Source organism: Hesperophylax consimilis, chromosome 8, assembly GCF_061612785.1.
Source record: "Hesperophylax consimilis isolate HC1 chromosome 8, BYU_Hcon_1.0, whole genome shotgun sequence".
Lineage (NCBI taxonomy): Eukaryota > Metazoa > Arthropoda > Insecta > Trichoptera > Limnephilidae > Hesperophylax > Hesperophylax consimilis.
The window spans coordinates 36,283,350-36,310,065 of NC_142843.1; the positions used below are offsets into that span (position 1 = coordinate 36,283,350).

General features: G+C 35.9%; 1 protein-coding gene across 1 annotated transcript; it reads right to left on the reverse strand.

Moving 5' to 3' along the window:
* Positions 1 to 18,049: 18,049 nt before the first annotated feature.
* LOC149421964 (uncharacterized) lies at positions 18,050 to 26,234 on the reverse strand. Its single transcript, XM_089634189.1, has one exon. The coding sequence runs from the start codon at positions 26,232 to 26,234 to the stop codon at positions 24,498 to 24,500; it is 1,737 nt and encodes a 578-aa protein (XP_089490315.1). The 3' UTR covers positions 18,050 to 24,497.
* Positions 26,235 to 26,716: the final 482 nt, after the last annotated feature.

Here is a 26,716-nt window from a genome sequence, read left to right on the forward strand (position 1 = left end):
AAACAATGAAATCTGCGAAAAATTACAATTTATGTATAGTGAGATCTGCCGAAAGGTCCATATGGATCCAAAAATCAAAACCTTCAATTCAAAGTACTCTCTTTGATACAATAAGGATTATTTTTGTAACAATATGTCTATAAATAGTTAGTAAATTTCATTCTTTACGGATCATAAACGGTTTTGGAAAAAAAAAATCAAATCTACACATAAGTTTATTGGATTACTTACTTCACTCGCTTTGACATTTTGAAAAATTTGCACTTTTTTTCAAACTCCGTTTATACACGTCTGTCCACGCCGGCACATGCAAACGAACTGAGCGCCTCTAAGACAAACGTGTTCGTACATGCTTGTAGACTACATAAAACTGAATTTCGCATCGCCATTTTAATATATCGGCATGATGTGACTAATTGAGGTATGGCACCTTCGTCATGAATGGGTTAACCAACCATTGAAAAGACCATGTAATAAAATAAAATTCTTGTAAAGGATGTAACTACTTTACTGTTTATATGAATAAAGTAATTAATATACTATATGGATTTAGTTGTTTCAAATACAACTGACAATATCCTTTAATGCGACTTATAAGATTAGTGAGACGTCAGGATAAATTAAATAAAAAAAATTACCAATGTCCATTCCACGCTCCCTGCTGATTCCTCCTGTTGACTTTGTGCCGCTGTTGTCTGCATTTCTTCCTCCCAATTACTGCTAGTGGATGCCTGTTCCTGTTGACTACAGGCACTATTGTCTTGGACAGCAGGAGCATTCGAGTCAAACCTTTTAAAATAAAATGAAGTCATGCAGATGTACATTCCAGCTATTTTATTGAACTACTACGCTTCTAAGTTTAAACTAGCAAATAGTTTGACTTCAGCCTTCAGAGGACGAAGCAGCTATCGTTATAATAATTACACATCAGAACTTGTTTATAAATAAACTGTTTTTTTGCAAATTGTATAATAATATGAAAATAAAACAATCACTTTATTTATAACCACGAATTAATTGTTTAATTTTTATCAATATGTCAAACCACAAAGTTACTGCTAAATCCAAAATATGTATACATAACAGTATGGTTGAATATATAAAAGAAAAATTAAAATGGAGTTCTACTAATTAAACTTGATAACAAAAAATCTCGGATTCCACTATGTAATGTTAGAAGTCAGGATTTATTTCAGTACAGAAATTTTGGGACTCAACTTACTATACATATGTTCCGCGATGCTCAGAATACCAACGGAGGGAAATAATTATGCCGAGTCAGTGTATGTCTTCAATTTATTACAAATAAATACAAAGATTGTTACCGAGGCAGTTCAGTTATGTATCATATTATAATATTCCTATGTAAAGGCCCCCTAAAAGGGCATTAATAATTAAAATATTTTAACTTATGAGTTTTCCAGGCCGGAAGAACTTTTAACCCAATTGCTGCTTCAAACTTTAGCAGGAATGGGTCTTCTGTGGCTTTGGTGGGCCCTCCCCCCGTTCCAAATACCTGGCTACGAATGCTTGCCCTCTGCATCTCGTTTTATGTTGTCCCACGCCTTTTTAAGAGCTACGAGGGACCTACAATGGTATAAAACATTACTGATATTGCATCACGAGAAATCAATTAGCATTTCTAACTAACCATCACACCTTTAGAATTGCTTGTTTTGTAGGTTAAAACGGGTTCTGACATGACTCTAAATATCAGAAGGTTGTTTGAATAAAAAAAAGATTGAAGTTCACTGAGTTTATTTAAAACAAATCGTTACCAGTTATACGCGACAATAAATTTAAATGGAAGTTTCTAGAATGTAGACGGTCTGAACCAAAAGACACCACCAGTCGAGGCAAACGGGAAATCAAGAATGTTTGGGCCAGCGGACTTACGTCCGCTTGCCCGCTGTGGGTACCATTTACACGGTACCTGTCCAGAATGTTGCCATAATAGGGAAATAATCTTTTATGTTATTCGCTAGTAGGTACCATCTACATACTTCGCCCCCAGTTGTTAAACGATATAAAGGAGAAAAAAAGAAACATATAGTAGTATACATAGGAAAAATTAGTTTAAAAAAAATGACTTATGTTATGTAGGGCACTGTAACGTTTTAAATTATTAAGTTCTCACCTCTGCAAACCTTACTGGCTTACCTCTGAATCGGGTGATTCAATTGCTCCGCGGCTATGCTCGGTCTTTCAGGGGTGCAGTCCTCAACCCATCATCATTGTATTGGATAGGTTTGTTAAAAGAAACATGTGATTTTTGACATTGAAGTATACATATATTGTTGATTTTATGGACAGGTATACAAGTACAGATCCTACCTAGTTTGGCTCTACTACGGTTTTAAGAATGTTAACGACGTAAAGGGGGGATCCGGGGTACATTACTTGGTAGCTGTAGTCGATTGGTGTTGGACCCGTGGTGTGGTGGGCGACGCCTGGCGCTACCTTAGCCCGGTGTTGAACTCGTGGTGAGGTGTGACGATGCCTGGGGCTACTTTAGCCCGGCGTTGGACTCGTGGTGAGGTGTGACGATGCCTGGGGCTACCTTAGTCCGGTGTTGAAGCCGCAGGCTGGATTGTCCGGCACTGTGTCCGGGAGGTCTGACTAGTTAGGTATTTGTAAAATGTCCATCACTGCACTAGCTTGTTGTTATTTGTACCGTTTAAGCACTTGTTTTGTGTTCACTTGCACTCGTTGTTGGAAAGCCGTACCGGTCTATTGTTATTTTGCGCGGGAGTTTGCATTGTAAATACAACGTGTGATCTAGAATTCGCGCGCTAGTCGAAATATCGCCGCGACTCCGCGTGACCTACTTCCTTGGGCTTTTGTACCTAACTGCCGTTAGCGGGCGGTTTACTTTGTTCTTATAACTTCGATGGCCTACGTGCACTTGGCTCCCTAGCGACGGTCCGGTAGAGAGCGGTGTGGAGGGGTTTCCTGTCCAAATCTTCAGTGGGCACGTGTTTGCGGGGGTCCGGGAGAGAGCGGGGGTGCGGGGTTTCCTGTCTTCCGTTGGCCGTTGAATTTAATATATTACAGCACACACCACATAAACATGTCACTCACTGAGTTGCAGTCTACTTATATATACAGAAAGCAGTAAAATTTCAAATTAAATAGTTTATTAAAAGAATATCGCTGTATGTCGCATGAATTTTTAATTTAAAAAAAACTTCAAAAATTAAATTTTTTTATAAAGTCGAGAACTTGTAAGTGATTGAACAATGTATATAAAGTTATGATAATAGATTTCATTGTGGCAAACGAGAAGAATTTTTACTATAAATATTTATATTAAGTTTTAAAAATGAAGTTATATCTAGGAGTATGCTTCGACTAGATCAGTGGTTCTTAACCTTTTTGGCTGGCGACCCAAGGTACGAATATATTTGAAGTACGCGACCCTAATCTAATTTTTTATTTTTTTTCCATTGACAGGTTATGTAATTTTATACTATAAAATTTATACGATGTATTGGTAAAATTAGAAATAAACAAATTTATTTAAATGTTCTGTATTAAAATCAGACCAGCATTAAAACAGTTAAAAAATTTACAGCAAAATAATCAGTGACTACCCTGGTGTTGTATTTTTGAACAAAGATCATGTATACGTGGAGTTATGTTTATAGAAAGTGCACACCGCATGTCATGCTGAGGATCCAACCTATTCCTGTACTTATTCTTCATAACAGCAAGGCATGAAAATCCTGCTTCACATAAATAAGTAGTTGGGAAAGGTAGCAGGGCTTTTTCAGCTTCATTGCTCAGAACAGGCTTCCCAGATAATTGTGCCCAAAATTTTGTGAGACTCGTTCTGGCAAATCTCTCTTTTAAAAGTGCATCACCTTGCATTTCGAGCAATTCTTCTTGTAATCCAGCTGAATCGTTTTCAACGCCCATTACATCTACTTCAAATGGATTTCTTACCCAACTGTATTTCACGATATGGACATTTTGTGGAATATATCTTTCCATTTCATTTTCAAGTCTTCTCAAATGTTCTAAAAAAATAGGCATGGTCTCCACGAAAATACGGTTGCCATTAAGATTAAGATCTTCCAAAAACAAGTTTAATGTTGGAAACGCTGCCAATTGACATTGAGCAATTTTATTTTGCCAAAGTTTTGTTTTGTTTTTAAAAACAGTAATTTTTTCATAAATGTCTACTACAGTGCGATTTTGACCTTGCATTTCTGTGTTCAACTGATTCAAGTGGTGGAAAATATCACCCAAATATGCCAATTTAGCCATCCATTTGTTGTCACTGAAGCGATCAGCACATTCGTGTCTTTTATCTGTCAAAAATATTTCTATTTCTGTTTTAAGATAATTATATAATTTGTATTACGTCCTGTAACACCTGATGTAGATCTGGCTGCATATCACGTGTAGCCAAGTTTTCTCGATGTAAAAAGCAGTGTATTAAAACAACCTCTGGATTTCGTTCCTTGACTTTGGCACAAAACCCGATGCGACTCCCTATCATTGCCGGTGCTCCATCTGTACAGACTGCGAGACAATTGTCCCACAGTAATTGGTGTTCCACAAAGAACTTGTCTATTAAAAGAAATATATCAGCCCCAGTTGTAGTTTCAGAGAGCTTTTCACAAAGCAGGAACTCTTCATTGAAATTTTGTGGAGTTCTGTATCTTACGTACACCAACAGCTGTGGGAAATCTTCAATATCAACTGATTCGTCGATTTGAATTGAAAATTTGATGGCTTTTTTGAGATCCGTTATTAATTGTTCTAAAATATCTGATGACATTAAATCTATTCTCTTTTTCACAGTATCGTTTGAAATTGGCACCATTTCCAGCTTCTTCGCAATTTCATCTCCACAGACAGTTCTTGCCATGGCTATTGCAGCTGGTTTAATCAACTGCTCAGCAATACTATGGGGTTTTTTACATTGAGCTACTTTTAAAGCTACTTCGAAAGAAGCGTAGGTAGTTTTTTCTAACGAAACTGTTGCTGAACTTGATGGTGCATCAAGTCTCATGCGCTTTGTTTGTGTTTCTTTTTCTTTCCAAAAAGCAAGCGGTTTATTTGCGTACGTTGGATGGACTTTTTCGAGATGTCTCTTCAATTTGTTTATTTTTAGCGATTCATTTGAAAGAAGTTGCGTACAAACCACGCATTGTGGACGTGGCACACCAGAGCGATCTTTTATTTCAATAAATCCTAAGGCTAAAAATTCTTGCTTGTATGTTAACATCCGTTTCGCCATGACTGTCCACAATTCGAAAGACTTACTGAAACAAAACGACAAATTATAGAAATATACTATTCTATTCGTTCATCGGCGAATTGTAGGCTAACAATGTCATTTATTGGAAAAAAATATTTTACCTTCTTTCGATAACAGCAATCGCGAGTTGCACTTTTAATCTTCCACAATTGATTATCACAATTTTGTAGCACTTTGTAGTTGTCAACAAAGAGTGTATTGTAGTCAAGTATAAACGTTATTCACGTAAAACAGTATGAGAACGAGCGTGCAATCGTAAACAAACTCGCTAGCAAACTGACCGAGATGAGACGAGACCGACCGACCAGCGCGGTGCGGCGGGCGGCGCGGGTGGTGACCGAGCCGAACCGAGCGATGCCGACTGCGTGAGCCGAGCGGTGGCGATGGCGCGCACTCCTCGCTTTGCGCCCCGCGCCCTTCCGCCCATTAAAACAGAACTAACATGTCGCGATTGTGAACAATAGATGTCCTTGTTCTGAGAGTAGTAATAATTGTGACTATACTAGTTTAGTGACATCGATCGGGATATCAATACGCGATTTCCGCGACCCAACCCAAAACCTCTCGCGACCCAAATTTGGGTCGCGACCCGAGGTTAAGAATCGCTGGACTAGATGTTTAAGCTACCTATACTTAAAAGTTTTGCTTCCAGAAACGTTTTGGTTTGGAGCAAGTGCTGAAAACAGTTGTGACTATAACACAAAATTGTATATTTCATGATATCAGAGTTCGATATAAACTTATTGTACATTAAGATTACTTAAGACTAAGATACATGTTTGCATAATGTTATAAAATTAACAATGTTATTAAATACAGTTCTGAAACATGTTAAGAAATATTACATGAATGTGATCTAAAAATGACGTTATTTGTACTACTATGTTAGCATATCATGTTTCAACACTATATTAAATATCTCATATTACAGAAATATGGAAAATACTTCACATCATTCAGAATGTGGAAAAGTTACATTATGAAGCTGAATATGTTATAATGCTCCTGTATGATTTACCTTGCATGTAAAAGCCGTCAAGGCGAGAACAAACAAATAAATAAATAAATAAATTTTGTCATGTATCACATTTAGCCATTCACATGTAATTTTGTAATTGTTAACATACCTACTAGTTTATTTCTCTTTTATTGCAATGAATTAACTCTACCTTAACTTATCTATTCACCTACCTACCTTTCATATTATGTTTACTTTTATCTACCTTTCGTATTATGTTTACTTTTATTTTTATTTTTATAGTCTATCTTTTTCCATTTAAAAATGTTTCTGTATGTTATGTTATGTTATGTTATGTAAAAGCTTGTTATGTAAAAAACTTGTTATGTAAAAGCCCACCAGGGCGTTGAAATTAATAAATAAATAAATTACTTAATATTTGTAGTAAATGTAAGATAATAAGGAAGTTGAGTCCATTTTTTTTATTTTTTTTTATCAATGTTCGCATTCAAACTTAAATACTGGTATTTTTTTTTTTTTTTTAAAGTTTGTTTTCATAGTTAAATTAATTCTCAAAGTTTAAATTTTATTAAGCCCGCCAAAACGAGCGGAATCCGAGCGGTAACAGGCGGGGTGTAGTGTGACGTCATTAGAACTGTGAAAACCACGTCGCTTACGCATTATGTATGGAAAAAAATTTAATTCTTCAACAAGGAATTCCAGTAATTTTTTTACCAATGTTAACCGTCTATTATAATTGATGTTATTAAAAAAAAAAAGAAAATTGATTAAGATTTCATAGTTAAATTAATATTTTAAGTTAGAATATTTGCTTTTCACGCCCGATACGGTACTTATACGGTATCGCCGTCGTTACTTGTTGACGTTCCCCGCGCGAATTCAGGACCACCGCGCAGAAAAGTAAAGACCAAAAGTAAAATAACGGTTTACAGCCCAGTTCACTGTGAGACTTTTCTGAGCGGCCGGCGGCCTGAAGTGTATCACATGCCATGTGACATGTATAATAATAAAAACATCTAAGTTATGCAATAAACAACATATTATTATAAAGCACTATACGAATATGTATCTTTAGAAATCCATTTCATATAATAATAATAACAAATACGTACATATATTTGACAAACCCAAATAAACCTTTGGCCTATACACCTCTCTCATCTAAATCGATCATCTCTCATGTAATAGAAAGAGATGCACCATAGGTGTTCCGTTGTACGTACAAGTCACGACACATGTGACGACAGAATTCTTTCGACCAATCGTGGAGCGTATACAGTATATTGCTATTGAATGCTTTTTCAAGAACGTTTAACTAATTCTAAGAATAATAATATAGAAATATATTTATATATTTAGAATCGATATTTTTTGATCTGCATGAACATATTTTTTATAAGTCAAAATATTTTTCACTCAACTTCCTTATTGTAAAAACTACTCTCAAAATTTATGGAGTGTGTTAAATATTTTTAAATTTAATATAACAAGACAATTGTCATATGTGTATAGGAGCTGATCGATTTGTATTGATTGTATGTTTTATGTTAAGATACAATAAACTTCCATACACAAACAAGAATTGTTTTTTTTTTTAAAGTATTTTAAATTATCTTCAACTGTTTATCGAAACGTGATATTTATTATTTCTACATACTAATGGAGATTGTGATATTAAACGAAAATGAGACTGGGCAGTGTTCTCATCCAGTCTGGCATATTCCTATAAAATGCCAAATAATATTACACGTTTCCATAAACATTTGGATAGAATTATCACATAAAGGTATGAAGTTTCAACGTCATGTTCAGTCAGATGTGTGTGTCGTTGAATGTCTGAGTGATCATGCTTAAACTTTACTAACATTAAACATTTTTATCATATGTGAATTTGAAAGATACATGGGAGTTTGATATTAAAAAAATAGCCTAAAAATGCTTAAAATTATACAAAGGGTTCAACTTAAAATTGTTAAAATTTCATCGCAATCTGCGGAATGATTTAAAATGCATGTTAAAATTTTTGTCTAAAAGTGCCTAAAATTATATAAAGAATTCAACGCTTAAAGCGTAATTACTTTAAATGCAAGTTGCAATTTCATTGCTATTTGCGGAATGGTTAAAAGTATTAAAAAACTTAAAAACTATTATCGCTTAATGCGGAATATTTTAAAATTATTAAAAACATGTTTTGTACAGTTATGGCAATATGTGATATTTATTTATTATATAGTTATTTATTCAAAAAACCAGTTTTTAACATAAAAAACGTACTCTGCACATCTCACTAGGGCATTCCTGTATCAAGATGTGCAGCTTTACAATTATATCATTTAAAACAATACATATATGTAAACTTAATACGGTTTGCATGAACAATATAAGACATATTAAGCTCGTATATATTTAAGACATTAGCGTAGTGTGAAATGTTTAAGTATAGGTATTTAAGGTTTGCTTATATCTAATTATATGGATTAGATAATTTTTATATTTTAGGAAAAGAAATGCCTTTTTATGCTTTAAACTGTCCTAATCTGTCTGGGAAATGAACTTTTCGACCAGATTTTGTGGTTCTGATTATTTCTGGAGGTAATACTGGAACAGATGTAGGAACAGATACATTTTCTTCTACTGGAACAAAAGCAGGTTTTAGGCGGTCTATTGAGACACGCTTAGGTTTTCCTTTCACAATAATTACGAATGTTTTTTCATTACGTTCTTCCACTTTGTATGGGCAGTGGTCTTCTTCCACCATCAGTTCTGAGGAACAAATGTGTCGCAATAGGTAGATCTTTGTGAACAAAAAACTTTCCTGTACCATGAACACTGGCAGGAGTTGGTTTAATGGCTTCGAACGTACTTTGTAGACGTCCGATATAAGTGTCTGGTTCCTCGCGTGGTGTTGCTGTGAAGAAATCACAAGGTAATTTTAGGGTTCTACCGTAAGTTAATTCAGCTGGTGAACACTTCAGATCTTCACGTACCGTTGCTCTCAAACCAAGTAGAATTAGTGGGAGGCTTTCAACCCAATTTCGATCGCCACAAGCCATGAGAGAGGCTTTTAGAGGCCATCTCTCGATCATACCATTAGCTTGTGGATGGTACGCGGTGGTCCTAGAATGCTTTATTCCAAACTTTTCTGTTAGTTTTTTGAAGAGGCAGGACTCGAATTGTCTGCCCTGATCCGAACTAATGGTATCCGGGGTCCCGTGACGGGCAATCCAATGTGTCGTCAGTGCAGTAGCGACGGTTTCTGCAGTCATATCTTTCAGAGGGATTGCTTCGGGCCATCGTGTGTACCTGTCAATCATTGTGAGTATATACTGGTACTCGTTACACGCTGGGAGAGTTCCAACCAGGTCGATATGAATATTACGGAATCGATCCTCTGGTAGTAAATAGGTTGCTAATGGTGCAGCCGTATGTCGAGAGACCTTAGCTTTTTGACAAGCTATGCACTGTTTGACAAAGTTTTTTATGTCTGTCACCATGTTAGGCCAAACAAATCTTTGTTTGATTGTCTTTGTCGTTCCCAGGATGCCAGGATGGCAAACATTGTGTACACTTTCGATTACCTGCATTCGCATGCAAGCGGGTACAAATGGTCTGATGTGGCCTGTTGATACGTCACACCATATTGAAGCTTCAGAGCCTGGAATCACCATTTGACGTAAGGCGAGGGCGGTGTCATCTTTTGCCTTCATAAGTCCGTCATCTTGACACTGCGCTTTCTCCATCTGCCTGTAGTCAATAGAAGTAGGGCTGTTAATCTCATCGATTCGAGATAGTGCGTCCGCTACTATATTCTGTTGTCCAGAAATATGCCTGATGTCCGTTGAAAATTGGGCAATATAATCCAACTGTCTCTCTTGACGTGGAGAGCTAGAGGCTCGCTTCTTGCAAAAAGCAAAGGTGATTGGCTTGTGATCTGTGTAGATAGTAAAATTTTGACCTTCAATATGACTTCTAAAATATTTCACCGCTTCGAAAACACCAGTAAGTTCTCGATAGAAGGTACTGTATTTTCGTTGCGCTGGTGAAAATTTCTTGGAAAAGAATCCTAAAGGTTCCCAGGAATCGCCATTTGACTGTTGTAATGATGCACCCATAGCTATGTCGCTAGCATCAACCATTATAGCTATTTTTGCATTGGTATTTGGGTGTGCAAGTAATGCTGCGTCAGCTAGGTGTTGTTTGCATTCCTTGAATGCTTCCGTCAGTTCTTGATTCCAAGTTATTTCTCTCTTGTCATTTTTCTTATAACCGGCAATGCAATCAAATAATTTAGTTTGAGTGTTAATAGCCTTAGGGAGGAATCTTCTATAATAATTTAACATTCCTAAAAAACGTCGCAAGTCTTTTGCTGTTTTAGGTAATGGAAAATTTATGACGGCATTCACTTTTTCTTTGATAGGCGACATTCCTTTTTGAGTAATTGTTTGACCCAGGAAGTTGACTGTAGGTACGCCAAATTGACATTTGTTAATGTTGATTACAAGATCATATTCAGCAAGGCGTTTGAGTAGTATTTTCAAGTGTTTTCTATGTTCTTCTTCATTTTTAGAAGCAATCAGGATGTCGTCTAGGTACACAAAACAAAAATCCAAATCACTTGTCACAGCATGCATGAAACGCTGAAAACTTTGTGCTGCGTTCGATAAACCAAATTGCATGGATGTGAATTCGAATAATCCAAATGGTGTGATGATGGCAGTCTTCGGAATGTCTTCAGGTTCCATTGGTATCTGATGATAAGCCCTGGTCATGTCAATAGTGCTGAATATGTTTGCATCGGCAAGTTTATGTGCAAAATCTTGAAGTTAAGGTATTGGATATTTATCCGGGATCGTTTTAGCGTTAAGGCGACGATAATCACCACAAGGACGCCACTCGCCGTTGGTTTCTTTTACCATATGTAAAGGGCTGGCCCAATTGCTTTTAGAAGGCCTGCAGATCCCTTGTTCCATCAGATATTTGAACTCTTTCTTCGCCGCTTCCAGTAGGGCTGGTGCTAGCCTGCGGGCTCGTTCGGTAACGGGTGGTCCTCTGGTGTCGATGCAGTGGGTCACAGAGTGTTTTTTGGCATCTGATATCTTCATGATAGGTCTTGTTAAGTTTGGGAATTTGTTTAGAATATCACGGTATTTTTGTGATGAAGAAATTGTAGAAATACCGGATGTAGGTCCCTTATGAGTTATTCCTTTTATGACTAATCCTGTTGACTGGTCTGCGATTGTTGACTTTTTTAAATTCACCGTCAGGTTAAAGTGATGAAGAAAGTCTGCACCTAGGATTGGTCTTGATACGTCAGCCACAATAAATCGCCATTTCAGTGCTCGACGTAGGCCAAAATCGAGTTCTACTGTTCTTGTGCCGTATGTCTTGATGGGATTTCCGTTTGCACCATATAGTGTAGCTGGACAGTTGTCAGAAGTGATGTTATTTTTGTTGTATGACGGGTTTCTAGGAATGACAGAAACGTCCGCCCCAGTGTCCACTAGGAATTTTTGTCTAGTTTGTAGATCGTAAACTGTAACGTATGTTAACTCTACATACTCAATAATAACAATGCTTGTTATATAATATTTATTTGAAAGAAGACTATCGCGGTTCTGGACTGAGAGGCTCATTCCCGCTCATACGATCTCTTATATACGTCTCGTACTCGCTGTCTCGCTCTCATGCTGTTCCCCTTACACACATACACCACACCCCCACACTTAAATCATAATTACATCTTTTTATTTTTACAAATTTATATAAGCCAAATATATTTAATTATTTCCATTATGTATTTAATTTCCAATTTATATGTAATTATGTATGTTCTTGACTCTTCATTCGGTGTAGCATGGGCGTTGTCCTCGAGGGCGTAACCTCCCCTCCCATGGTGTAGGCGACCTGCAAAAATCAGAGGAATTAGGAAACTTGGTCATGTCCACGTCCGAGAGTGGACCCAGGTCCAGCAAATCATCAGACCTGTCACTCTCCCCCCACCTAACCTTCCTCTCTGAAATTTGATCATGGTGGCGTTTCCACACTTGTCCTGTAGACATAATTTTTACTAAATAAACCCTATTCCCCAATCTTTTATAAATTTCTCCTAAAATCCATTTGTTTTTATCACTTCTCAAATCCCTGGTTAAAACTTTAGATCCAACATCAAAGTACTTTTTAATTTTTTTTCCTCTATAATACTTTTTTTGTTTTTGCTGACTCAATAACATCTTATCTTTAATCGTGTTATCAATCCCTTTAAAACCTTGACCTTCAACATTATCTAATATTGGAATGATTGTATTAAAAATTGATCTAATTTTCCTTCCCAAAATTAATTTACTAGGTTCAATCCCCGTAGACATAGAAGGCGTATTCCTAATATCAACCAAAAATGTTAAAAGTTTATCCTCAAAATCAGCAGGCAATTTATTATTTATCATAATTTTTTTTTTTAAATTCTTTACCGTTCTAACCCCATTTTCGGCAAGTCCGTTAGAAGCTGGATGGTTGACAGGAGATGTCAACGATTTAATATTAAAATTATGACAAAATTCCTTAAAAACTGTTGAAGTGAACGCTGTACCATTGTCACTTACTATCTGCTCCGGAATTCCGAAATTAGAAAATAATCTTTTCAAAACTTTTATTGTACAAAACGAATCTACTTTATTTACGATGTGACAGTCTATCCATTTTGTAGTTGCATCAACGATTATCAAAAAATTGTAACCACCAAAAGGTCCCATGAAATCAATATGCAATCTATTCCATATTAATCCACTGATTGGCCACGGCTGTAACTCAACTTTACATGGAGTGGGTAAACACTCCAAGCATCGAACGCACTGCTTCACAGTTGCTTCTACCTCTGAGTTCATACCTAACCAAAAAAAATAATTTCGAGCAAGATTTTTAGATTTAACAATACCTAAATGCGATTGATGTATGAAATTCAATATGATTTCCCTTAATTCCCTCGGAACCACAAATTTATTATTATAAAATAAACACGAGTCATAAGTCGATAATTTATTTCTAAAATACCAGAATTTTAACAAGTCATCCTTTAAAAACTTTTTATCCGGCCAACCATTGATTACGAACCCAGTAATGCTTGCTATGTTTACATCTTTAATCGAAAACTGCTTCATCGTTTCTTTTGAAATTGTCGTTTCCGCCTCAATTATATTTAAAAAATCCGATTCAATCTTATCAACGTTCAGACTACCAATATAATTTAAGAAATATTCGCTACCGTCGACCTCGTCGATACAATCACTTAAATTATTATTACTATTAACCGGCAATCTAGATAAGAAATCCGCTTTGTTCTCACCCGACTTGACATATTCTATATTATAGTCAAATGTTTGTAAAATCAGCGCATAGCGCTGTAGCCTATTTGCCGCTAGTATTGGCACTTGTTTTTCAGTGTTCAAAATATGTACCAAAGCTTTATTATCACAAGTTAGAACGAATTTATTACCATATAAATATTGAAAGAATTTTTTTAAACCAAATATTATTGCACCCGCTTCCTTATCTAGAATGGAATACCTCAATTCCGTTTTTGACAATAAACGGCTAGCGAATGCAATCGGTCTTTCCATGCCATTCTCATATACGTGACATATAATAGCAGATATACCTATATCACTCGCGTCTGTAATTAGCTTGATAGGTAATTGTGGGTCAAAATGCACCAAAATATTGTCTGACGTCAGCAGTTTCTTAACTTGCTCAAACGCAATATTGCATTCCTGAGACCATACAAATTTTATCCCTTTTTTCAACAATTGGTATAAAGGAGACAAAATACCTGACACATTCTGTATAAAAGACCTATAGTAGGAAATAACTCCCAGCAAACTTCTAAGTTCCGAAACATTTTTCGGTACACTCATTTGGGTAATAGCATATATTTTATTTTCTAAAGGCATAACTCCTTTCTGCGAAATTCTATAACCTAAATATTCTATCTCTGTTTCTAGAAAAGAACACTTATTTTCATTAATAGTTAATCCGCAATCACTTAGCTTGCTAAGTACTGCTTCACAAATAGAAAATAATTCCTCTTTAGAATTCCCAAATAAAAGTAGATCATCTAAAAATACACGAACGTTCCTAAGTCCACCAACTATCGCCGTAATGACTTGCATAAAGATGGCCGGACTCGTGCTTAAGCCAAAAGGCAATACTTTATATGCAAATAAACCTATGTGCGTACTAATCACACATAATTTTCTAGACTTTTCGTTCAATGAAATTTGTCCAAATGCATTTCGTAAGTCTATCTTAGCAAAATATTTTGCACCATTCAGAGATGAAATTAAATCGTCAATACGAGGTAGTGGGTATTTCAACTTCGCTAACATAGGATTCAATGTTGTTTTGAAATCAGTACAAATCCTAATTGAAGCGTCTTTCTTTTTTACAACAACAATCGGGCTTGCAATATCGCTTATTTCTACCTTTTCAATAATGTCTTCATGCAACATTCTCTGTAACTCTATCTCTACTTTCTCACGTAAACTAAAAGGTAATGGCCTCGGATTTACAAACATTGGCCTAAAGTCCGAATTAACTTCAATGTTTGCCTCATAATTTTTAAGCCTACCCGATTTTTCTGAAAAAACATGAGCATATTTCTTCTTTAAACTTTCACGAAAAACAAGATGATTATCACAATTAATCTCACTGAATTTTACAGAATTTATTCCACTTAATCCGATACCGAAAACTTGTAAAAAATCTCTACCAACTATTGTAGAATTACCATTTTTAATTATTACGAACTGTATTTTCGCACTTTTACCTAAAAATGACACCTCTAAATTCACTTTACCTAAAACATTTAACTGCGTTCCGTCATACCCTGACAAATGAACATTATACTTTTCTAAATCGTAAGAAACAAAATATCTTAAATACACTTCATATGGTATCGCGTTTATCGCAGCTCCCGTATCTACCAACGCCGGCAATATTATGTTACCAATTAACAAATCTATATATGTGGGTTCCGGCCCCACATTATTATTAACCACGAACACCGAATTCAACCGTTTATTTTTAGTACCTACATAATTTTTATTGTATTTACACAAATTACTAGGATGACCCGATTTGTTACAATGATTACACAAAATTTTTTTCCAGCAATCTCTTTGCAAATGATTTTTTTTCCACACAAAAAACAAGTTTTTAACGTACCATTAACCGGTGATTTACTCCGCATTGAATTTTTATTCCTGGAAGGACTATCTTTCCTGGATTTATGGAAATACTCGCTTTCCTTATGAACAACATTTAAATTCGGATTTACTTTTTTAAAAGCCACAACATGTTCCCACGTCGCCGCTAGATTAATGCAATCCGTAAAAGAAGTATTGATTGCCTCTACGAATAGCTTGTGTTTCAATTTTTCATTAAAAATCCCAATAACGAATATGTCCTTTAAACATGGTTCCAATCTCAGCTCAAAATTACAAGATAAACTTAACCCTCTCAATCTAGCCGCGTAATCTTTAACGGATTCGCTAGGAAACTGTTTACATTTATAAAATAATTCACGAGACTCAAAAATATTTTTAACTGGTTTGCAATGTGAATCAAATAATTTACATAAATCTTCAAAAGAACAAACAGAAACCTTTTTTGGAAAACATAAATCACATAATAGAGAGAAAGTTTCTTCCGTGAGGCAACTCAGCAAAAATGCTCTTTTGCGTTCTGGTGACAACAACTTATCATCATTTAAAATGAGGGCCTGATCCAATCGTTCCCTGAACAATGACCAGTCTCCCGTTCTGTAACAGAACGTCCCCAAATTCTTACAAATCGCCTCCATTGGGAGAAGAACTGAAACAAGTTGAATAAAATATACGTATCTCAGCCCTTCCAGAGGTTATGCTCCGAGCCCCTGCCCTGAGCCTGTGAATCACCAACGTCTCAGCACCCTTTTCTGGCTCCGTCTCCCTTCAGCTGCGGACACGATCACCTTCCAAGGTCTTCCTTCCCGCTGTAGCGACAGAACCCCGGTCCCGGATTCCGGCCAATTCACCCTTGATGCCGATCTTGATCCTGGATCTTCTGCGTACCCCGTGTAACGGTGTACTCTCGACAAAATGTTGCAATGTCGGCTCCCACACACGTGTAAAATTGCGTTTTTACCGCGCAATTTGCCCGGCCCGATCTGCGTGCTCGCCTCGGCTGCGTGTGAATTCTCCAATTTGATAGCCTTTTATTATTCTTCTTCTTCCTTCAAAATTTAGCGATCCAACGCCCAAAAGCGCCAGACTATACTGTGATCACCAAAAATTCGAATAATCTTCTTGAATCATCTGATTCTCCGTAAACTTTTAATAATTTACGAACTACCGTGCTGCGCCACTGTAACGTATGTTAACTCTACATACTCAATAATAACAATGCTTGTTATATAATATTTATTTGAAAGAAGACTATCACGGTTCTGGACTGAGAGGCTCATTCCCGCTCATACGATCTCTTATATACGTCTCGTACTCGCTGTCTCGCTCTCATGCTGTTCCCCTTACACACATACACCACGACATGTGTTACTCGGAATCTCGCACGTCCCTATTGAGAGGTTCCGTTGTCGTTTCCAGAATTTTTGTTTTTGAACGTACATGGTTGGTAACATCTGAAGGACTTTTCGCCATAACGTCTATGGAAATGACATAATCCATCAGGATTCCTCTTGGGCGATCTACCGCGAGACCTGGACCTCGGCCTTCCAGCGGGATTCTGTTGTGATGAATTGTTGTAAGAATAATTTCGACGTGGGCTCTGACTTCGTCGTCCACGGAAGTTTGTAAAGTTGTTATTTTGGGACATTTTTAAACGTGACACTTCATGTGTAAGGTCGGAAATTTGCTGTTGAAGTTGTAAAAATATAGAATTTTCCGTATTTTCCTTTCTTGAGGTACCCGGTTTATTTTGATGGTCTACAGCAGGTGTGGCGAACCTTTTTGGGCCCGCGTGCCAAAAATCCTCAAATATTATTTCTAGATTGTGTGGCGTGCCCAAGCTGTAAAAAAATTTAACCAAATAGATAAAATAAAAAAAGTTTTTTTTTAAATTTTATTCATAAGCTTAAAAATTACAATAGAGTTTCATAAAAATAAAGTGATAATCAATAAATGTACATATTAGTTATTTATCAATGAGATTTTTGCTGTTGTACATTCGATGACAAATTCTTAATATCTGAATCATATTTCATCACTTTTAGTAACACACACACACGACCAACTGGATTCATCAGTCATTCTCGTTCTTGAATCACATTTTATGAAATTCATTTCTGAAAATAATCACAAGCATATATGTAGAAAAGAAAATTGATAATATTGCTCTCGCTAGTTTTTTTAAATCGCTAAAGATTTCAGGAATGGCTTTCCAAGTTCTCATTATTTCTTCTTCTGCATTTTTATTATTTATGTTCGTTAATCGATCGCTTTCAATTATTTCCAAATCTTTTCTCAAATCAACAAATTTTTGTTTCCATAGCGAACTCGATTGGAATTCGATAAATTGCATTTCAAAATCGTCTAGATTTAGCCACTCGAAAATCTCCTGAATTGTTTGAATCTTGAAGAAAACTCGTTGATTATCGATTGAATAACTACAGAAAATTCTTGTGTTAATTTGATTTGATCTGGCTTTTCTTCTGCAAAAAGTTTTTTTGTATTTGGGAAATATTTGAAGGTGTTAGATTCAAAATTTGTAATTTAGCTTGAAATGCTTTGATTAAATCAAACATAACAATAATTGTTTTGTTAACGCCTTGCAATTTAATATTTAATTCACGATCAAAAATTTGTAATTTAGCTTGAAATGCTTTGATTAAATCAAACATAACAATAATTGTTTTGTTAACGCCTTGCAATTTAATATTTAATTCATTTAAATGTAAGCACAAATCAGTAAAAAACATTAATTTTGAAAGCCATTCGAGGTCTAGTAACTCATTATATTTTTCAATGAGATTCTCATTTATTAAAAAAAGCCTAACTTCTTCCAAACACTCAACGAATCTTTGAAGAACTTTTCCACGAATTAACCATCGCACATTGTTGTACATAAGTAAGCCCTTATATATTGAGTTTACCTCATTTAACAATTCTAAAAATTTTCGTTTGTTTAATCGTTTATTTATTGGACAATTTGTATAGCGCCGCTTTTGTGAGATATCACCTCAGGGGCGCTTTACAGTTGATGCAGGTATTACAAAAAATATAAATATTACAAAAATAAACTGAATTTAAGTTAAGTAAAATGAAGTACAGAAACAGGTGACACGAAGATAGAAGATGGAGACTCTGCAGCAAGAATCCCAGGTGGTGAGGAAACTGGTCCAGCTGCTGCAGCAAAAGAGTCCACCGCGTCCACCAACAGTGCCAGCACGAGATTCGTCATCCGTCCAGGTGTGTGTCTGCTGCTAATAAAGCGCTGACACGTCAGATAGATAGAGACCCTGGCAGCACTGCTGTGACGTTCGGCGAGTTCATCATTCATCTCCATGTAATCCTGTTCCTGGTGATTGTTGAAGTGGTGCATTCTGCCCGCAATAAAAAGCGACGGGATAATAAATTACCCTGGGCTTAGCAAAACACTTGCCTTCAGAGTTTCCGAGAATTCCGTTGAAAACATCTGGGGTGCATTTACCGATCGACGTTCGTTTCGAATATCGAATATTTTTGAGCAAAATTTCCGAATATTCTCTTTTAAAACACTGCACTCAAATCACATATTATAAAGTTCTAATAACTGGTTGTTAAGTTTATTTTAATTTAAGTTAAAATGTTATTACTGATATACGTTGTTACTGATACAATTTTGGAAAGATCTATTTCTCTTTCAGTGAGTGCTTTCACAACTGCATTGCAAATATCTATTCCTTTTGTTGTTGTTGCTAATGATATTAAACTGATCAATTCTTCTTTGATATTATTTCCATTGCAGTATCGAGTAAAAATTGCTAAACGAGCTGATCCAGTTATATCAGTACTTTCATCAAGGCAAAGGGAAATTAAATCGGAAGACTTTATATCTATGTTTTGCTGATGAGTTACATTTTTGGCCATTTTAATGATTCTATGTTTCACTGTATTTCTAGCCAAAGGCATATCATTAATTCTTTGAATAATTTTTTGTTTGTTTTCAAAATCTTCAAAGAGATTGGGATCGCATTTTAGCCATGCTTCTTTCAGATATTCTCCATCGCTGAATGGTTTTCCATGTTTAGCGATGATTGTATGGCTCGGTTGTACAACCGATTCATACCCAAAAAGTTCTCAGTTTGGTCTATAGTCTCCCGATTCGTTTAAGAAGTTACTAAAAAGAATAGAAGTGTTGTAAGAACTTAGCCGCAGTCTGTGATTCTTCTTCTTCAGTAGTTGGTTCTGGGGCTCTATTCCTGAATCGAGGGCGCTCGTAATCGCCGTCGAAAGTACGTACGTTGGTCGTCGTTGCTATTCCCGAAATTGGTCAAAGGTACATACTTCGACGCCAAACGTCAATAGTCATTCCACACAACAACTACTGGGTATAACCAGTAGAAACAGGGCAGCGAGTGGTAGGTTGTTGGTGTTTCTATGGAATTGGCTGTCAAAATCTAGTCTAGCTGTCATTTTTTGTTTTACCGCGCGGATTCCGCAAATGTAAAAGTGGGTGAAAATTTCCCACTTACTAAGTCTTTATCGGAGCTTACAAGCTCAATTAAGAGTTGCTTTTGGCAATTTCTAATATGTCCCGCAGCCATTTCTGTTTTGAATAACGAATAACTGTTGTCTGTTTGACAGTCACACCATAGAAATCCCAAAAACATCAGGAACATAGACAATATTCACAGGGGTGCCAATATAATCATCTCTTCTACCAACTTCGACCGTTCGACGCTCAAGAATACGTAAAATTGAAACATTCGAAAAAGTTAGTCGCGACGACTAGTAGTTTTTCACTCGAAGACGGCGCATACGAAAACGATTGATCGTTTAACTCCAGAATCGCAAGCCTGGTATATGAACCATTACAGGCTGTTCATGAGATAGACTTGGCGCCTGCATAGGTTGAGATGACACAATTATGAGTGATTTGGCAGTACCATGCACTGGTGTCTTGCCTATGACTTGTGAGTGTGACTGACGTGGTGCAGGTGATTGGTATGTCAATGTTGAGTTGTGCCCATTTGGTGATGGTGACTGGTATGTCAAGGTTGAGTGGTGTACATTTGGTGATGGCCCAGGTGATGGTGACTGATGTGGTGCGGGTGACTGGTATGTCAAAGTTGAGTGGCGAACATTTGGTGATGGCACAGGTGATGGTGACTGATATGGTGTGGGTGACTGGTATGTCATAGTTGAGTGGAGTGCATTTGGTGATGGCACAGGTGATGGTGACTGATATGGTGTGGGTGACTGGTATGTCATAGTTGAGTGGAGTGCATTTGGTGATGGCACAGGTGATGGTGACTGATATGGTGTGGGTGACTGGTATGTCATAGTTGAGTGGAGTGCATTTGGTGATGGCCCAGGTGATGGTGACTGATATGGTGTGGGTGACTGGTATGTCATAGTTGAGTGGAGTGCATTTGGTGATGGCCCAGGTGATGGTGACTGATATGGTGCGGGTGACTGGTACGAGTATGTCTATATGGGTGAGCTAGCAGGCAAGATCTGAACTCCGTTTCTTGAGATCCCATTTCGGCTTCGAATAAAACATCATTTACTATTTTCTCCGCATAGCGTCTTTGATCTGCTGATAAACGTTTGAGTTTAAGAGCCCAGCTCTTCGCAATTATATCCGATTCAGAGTCATCAGGTTTTTTGAAATAATGCGATGCTATATCTATCAGGTCCTGCTGTGATGTGTTTTTGCTTTTCTTTGGTTGTGGCATCTCTTTTTGATAATAGATTAAGGTGTAGGTAGGTTTATATACTCGAAGTGCTTTGACTATGCTTGTTAAAGCAAGCGACCTTTTGTTTTTATCCGCATACTCCTTACTTTTAACTTTCCACAATGCAGGATAATCTCTGTAGAGAGATATTAATAATATCACACGCTTGTCGCCAAAGCCACGTCTCGGTCCGGTTCGTCGCCCGCCATCTTCGATGTTCCGGCCGCAAATGAATAAAAACTTGTCAAGTCGCATCAAGCGCAAGGTGGTTCAAGTGCCGTCAATCAAAATTTTTGTCAAGTATGGTCCAGCCCGTAGACACTTGACGGGACTTGTCAAGTCAACGCTGTTAACGATCAATATTCACTTCAAGCACGTAGACTTGTCAAGTGCACTTGATCGTTTCGGGGACCCATTACATAATTGATATTTGAATCGGGATTAGTTCCGCTTGACGATTCCATGTTTTCGGTTTTCTTTGTATCCAGTCTATTCGTAGTTGGTTCAAATATTTTCTTCAGTTGGGAATTTCTTCATCCGATGTCATTCTGACATTTTCGTAGTATTTAAATGGACAAGTTTAATGCATGTAAGGCGTAAGATTTAAATACGTATTTAAGCAAAATGTAATTAGTTAACATTAGATTATCTGGAACCATTCACGATCAAGTAAGAAAATCAGAAAAACTTTATTATATATTTTTAGAACCATCTATGTATTTTTGTAGAAAATATTTGTAAATACTGCATGGGTAATCAAAGACGCAAACCAAAAATCACTTCCTACATTTGTCAAATAAATAATATTTCTTAAATATACTGATGACGAATTACAGTAAATGTAGGTAATCCACACTAATTAATTTTCAGAGATATCGAATAATAATGTTAAATCAATAATGCAAGTAATTCATAGGCTAGGCAAACAATTAAAATTGAACAATTGAAATTCAAGATTCATACATGTTTTCGTTAAAATATTTTTCAGATTCATGCACATTATTTAAAATTGATAACTGATTTGTTATGGTTCTTCCACACCAACGCCTACCTCCTTCCTGTTTCCTTTAAAGCTTCATTTATTGCCAGACAAACTTCAGGTACAATTAGTGAAATCACTTGGCTTGATATTTAAAATGTAGACTTCTGTGTCTCCAGTTGCCAGAAATCTTAAAGTCACAGCCAGGCGCACTTTGGAAGGTATTGACATTCTCCAGTTTGTGTCTTCTTTTGAAATGGAAGGTCTTATTTTGTTTAATAAATATTCGAAATCAGTGAATGACATTCGACAGAAGTTTGAAAATTCTCCAGAGGGTTCTGCTAGCAGTTCTGAAAAGTTTTGCTCCATGGTTTCCCTGTAAATATTTTAACAGCTTTTTAGTTCCGAGGCAAATAACACTGACCCACTATCATAAAACAAAAATTTTGGGAGGTATTCTTCACAGACAGCAAACCCCCATAAAGTCTTATGGGAAAATATATCTCCCAGACTGACAGTCTCATAAAAGTTATGTTATCTCATTTTGTATTACAGTGAGAAATATGTTTAGAACAGCATGAGAACAGCGTAAGAAAGAGAATACATCTTTATGTATATTTACACACTAACTTTATAATATTTACTGGGTTAGCTGTAAGAAATAGGATGTATTTTGTGTTTATTTTGAATTATTTTATAGTTTAAAAAAAGCCCTTTCAGTTTATATAATTTTTATATAGACTTTCAGAGTCTATATAAAAATGAAATTTATCATAGACTCTCTCGAAAACTTTGAAATAATTTAAACAGCATTTAGCATTAGTAAAATATTGATATGATTTTTTAATAATTTTATATAAAACGAAGAAAGTGAAATGACAATAACTTTTATAATACCTTTGTCTAATTAAATATGTTTTTAAGTTTCGTATAAAGTAGTAATTAGGCACTTTGATACACAAAAATTCAATCTCTTTTCTGAGGACCATAAAGCATTATATTTAAATATTTGTTTTGATGTGTGCATTGGCTGATATGTCAGCTTATATTTTGGCTACGCAAAAACCGCAAAAACTGGCGACGTATAGAGATAAACTGATTTTAAGAAAAAATCATATTTGTATCATTCTGCCCCACCAGTGGGGCACTTTGATACATGGGGTGGGGCAGTTTGATAGGTATTTTAGATCCATATGAAATGCAAAGTTAAACTGACTAAAAACCCAATATAAACTGTATTATTACTTAAAATTAAGAAATAAAACAATTTTATTGATTGAGATCGCAAAATAATTTTTATTAAGAGTGCACATTAGCCATAATCAGTCTCTTAAGTTACTTAAGGAATATAATCACAAAAAAACAATATTGTCATCATAGAACAAGACTAATTCTCTGTTATTTTCTTAATTATACACGGTGTCCGGAAACTCGTAGTACAAGCGGGAAACTGGAGAATCTACACCACATGGGGAACCCAAAAAAACATAAAGTTTTTTGATTTGAGCATTTTCAAAAAAAAAAAAAAAAACAAAAAAAAATATTTTTCGGCTATTTTAGGGTTAAAGTTTTTTCTGGCATTTAGGGTTGAATAACAGATGTTTTAACCCTGCAGAGCAGAAATATTTTATGATTACACCGGGTTAAATGAAGGGTGATTTCAAAATAATGCTTCAAATCCGAGTTTCTTCATTTGTTTTACCATCAAATAGTTTTATTTAGTTGGGTACTTTGATCTTCAGTAATAATTTATAAGAATTTAATTTAAAAAAAAAAAAAAAAAAAAAAAATCAACTTCAAACTCGATTTACTCGATAACGAAAGCTCAAATAAAAAAAAAAATACTACAAAATCGACTCCAAATGTGATGTAGATTCACCAGTTTCCCGCTTGTACTACGAGTTTCCGGACACCCTGCATAATCAGTCATATACTTACTAAGTAATCAGACTTTAACATTGAATATTGTTAATGAAAATATAATATTAGAATCTCCTATCAAAATGAACAATGTTTTTCTTAAAAAATTAAACAAACATCAAAAATTTAACAAAAATAATCATAAAAACTCTCATATAAATTACAAAACAATCTACTGGATATTATATCGAGTTAAACCTACCGAAAATGAATAAAGCGACGATGTTCGAGATGTGCCTTTTGAGAAAGTTGGTTTTGGTAATTGCAAAACTACATCTCTAACATCCACACTTGCTTTGTCTTCCACAATTGTAAATATAAACTTAGAAGACCCTGCTTTTTTTCTGAGATATAATACTTCATATTCTGTCACATTATACTTAAATACAACTTTGGCAACGTAGTGAATCACAGTTTTCTTCTTCTAGAACTTAATTAGCAGGAAATCTCCAATATTTATGTGTTCAGGATTAACTGGTTCTTCATTAATTAACTCTTCTTCCGATTCCGACGGCATTTCAATATCTTCACTATCACTCGTCATCACGACTTCATCTTGACTAGAATCGGAATCTATTTCTGCAGGCAAAGAAGTCACTCTCTTTTTCTTTTTTGGCTCAGTTAATCCCAACAGATTTTTCGCTGTTTTCAATTCTTTTGCATGCTGTTTTGCTTTTTGTAATTCTCTTTTCCTGTTCTTTTCATTATGTAAGCTTTCTAATCTATTTTTTTCTGGTGTTTCAGTGTATATTCTTGATCGTCCCTTTTCTCTTCCTTTTCTTTTTAAGACACTGTCAGTAATCGCCTTTTTTGGATAAGGTCTAACTACTTCAGGAGTAAGAATAGCCTTTGATGAAGAAACATGTAGAGGATCGTCAGCATCAGACACTGAAATTGGGTCGGCATCCAAAGTAGGAGTTTTATTTTGTTCTCTATCAACAACCTCATTATTTTGACTTGTTTCTGAGTCTACAAAATGTAAATCATGTGTGTTGTGAGTGTTCTCATCTGTCAAATCGTGATAACCTGTGCTGAAAATGTCTATCGGTGCAAAGTCGTCGTCGCCAAATACCAGTTTATTAATTGGCCATATTCCAGGTTTGGAAAAACCACCTATGATATTCTTTGGTGTAAATGATTCCAAATATGCTAATTTTGAAAGTTCAGCAATGTTGTATATGGTCAAAGTTTTTCCAACATTTTGAATGTGCCAGTCGTTGAAAGCTATCTTCAATTTGCCTTTGAAGGGTCCGAACACACTGACATCAAGCGGTTGCAATTTGTGTGACGTGTGTGGGGGAAGACTCAAATAAACAATACCGTTGTCACGACAGTAGTTAACAGCTTCTATTGAAATGTGAGATTCGTGGTTGTCACAAATGATTAGAATTGGGTTATCCTTATTGCTCGAAGTAAGGCGTTGAATGTGTTTCAAAACTCTTATAAACAATTCTGATGTCATCCAGCCGCTTCTGTTTGCCAACCCTAGACTTCCATCAGGAACACCATTTAGGAAGTGATCTTTATAGTGAACTCTTGGAAAGACATAAACTGGAGGAAGAGAAGAACCAGTTGCAGTAATAATACCACAGAAAGTAACTAACTCTCCGCGTTCTGCAGAAACTATTTGTCCCACTTGTCTTTGTTTTCTTCCAGCAATAAGTTTAGGAGTGGAATGGACTGTGCTTATGCCTGTTTCGTCTAAGTTTATTATTCGATCGGGTGTAAAATTGTATTGTCTCATTATGCGTTCGTAATTATCATGAAATTGAGCTACAGCAGCTTTATTGAAAGCAAAGCTTCTTGCTGCGCTTGTGTTTTCTGGTTTTCGTAGACTCAATTCTGGGTTTCTCTTCCTGAAGCCAGCTGCCCAATCTTTTCCAGCGCATTTGTTTTCTTTCCAGGATTTTGGATAATTACACCCTGAGGATTCTGCGTACTCGTATGCCAAAGTCAAAAGCTGTTTCAATGTAAGGCCGTAGTGCATTTTACTGCAATTCAATAAATATTGAGTCAATGCCTTTTCTTGTTCGGTTGAAAAAACTTGTGCAACGGTATACTTGGAACCATAGATGTTTGATGAAGTAGCTGTAGCAGTGTGTGATGATAAAGCTGCAGTAGTAGTGTGTGCTGAGGATGATGCTATTTGTGCCATCTCCATAGATGGTGCTATTTGTGGTGAAGATAGACCTGCTTGTGATAAAGAAGATTCTGCTTGTAATGAAGAGGATGCTTCATTTGTAGATAATGTTCTCGTAGCTTCGTTGTAGGGTTGCAGTTTTTTGATGCCATATTTGTCGGCTGCTTTGCGTATAGATAAAGTCTTTGACAATACTTCACGTATTGCATCTTCAATGTTTTCTTCATTGATATTTTTTCACTTGAAACATATTATGTTTTGAGTACTGGTGTAACTATACTGTTAATACCATTGATGCCGGCATACACAAGGCACATTTTCTCATATAAATCGTTAAATGGTCAAAAATGCAGTTATACTGTTATGTCCGCCCATCAAAGATATTGTTTTAATACTAGTAAGTGTATTTAGGAATAAAAATTAAACATGTGTAGATAAGTTGAATAGTCTATTAAAAGAGAAATACATATTATTCAGTATTTGGTTACTCCGCCTTTAGCTTC

Coding starts and splice junctions, on each gene's coding strand:
- LOC149421964 (XM_089634189.1), bottom strand. CDS start 26,234: ATGGAGATGGCACAAATAGCATCATCCTCAGCACACACTACTACTGCA.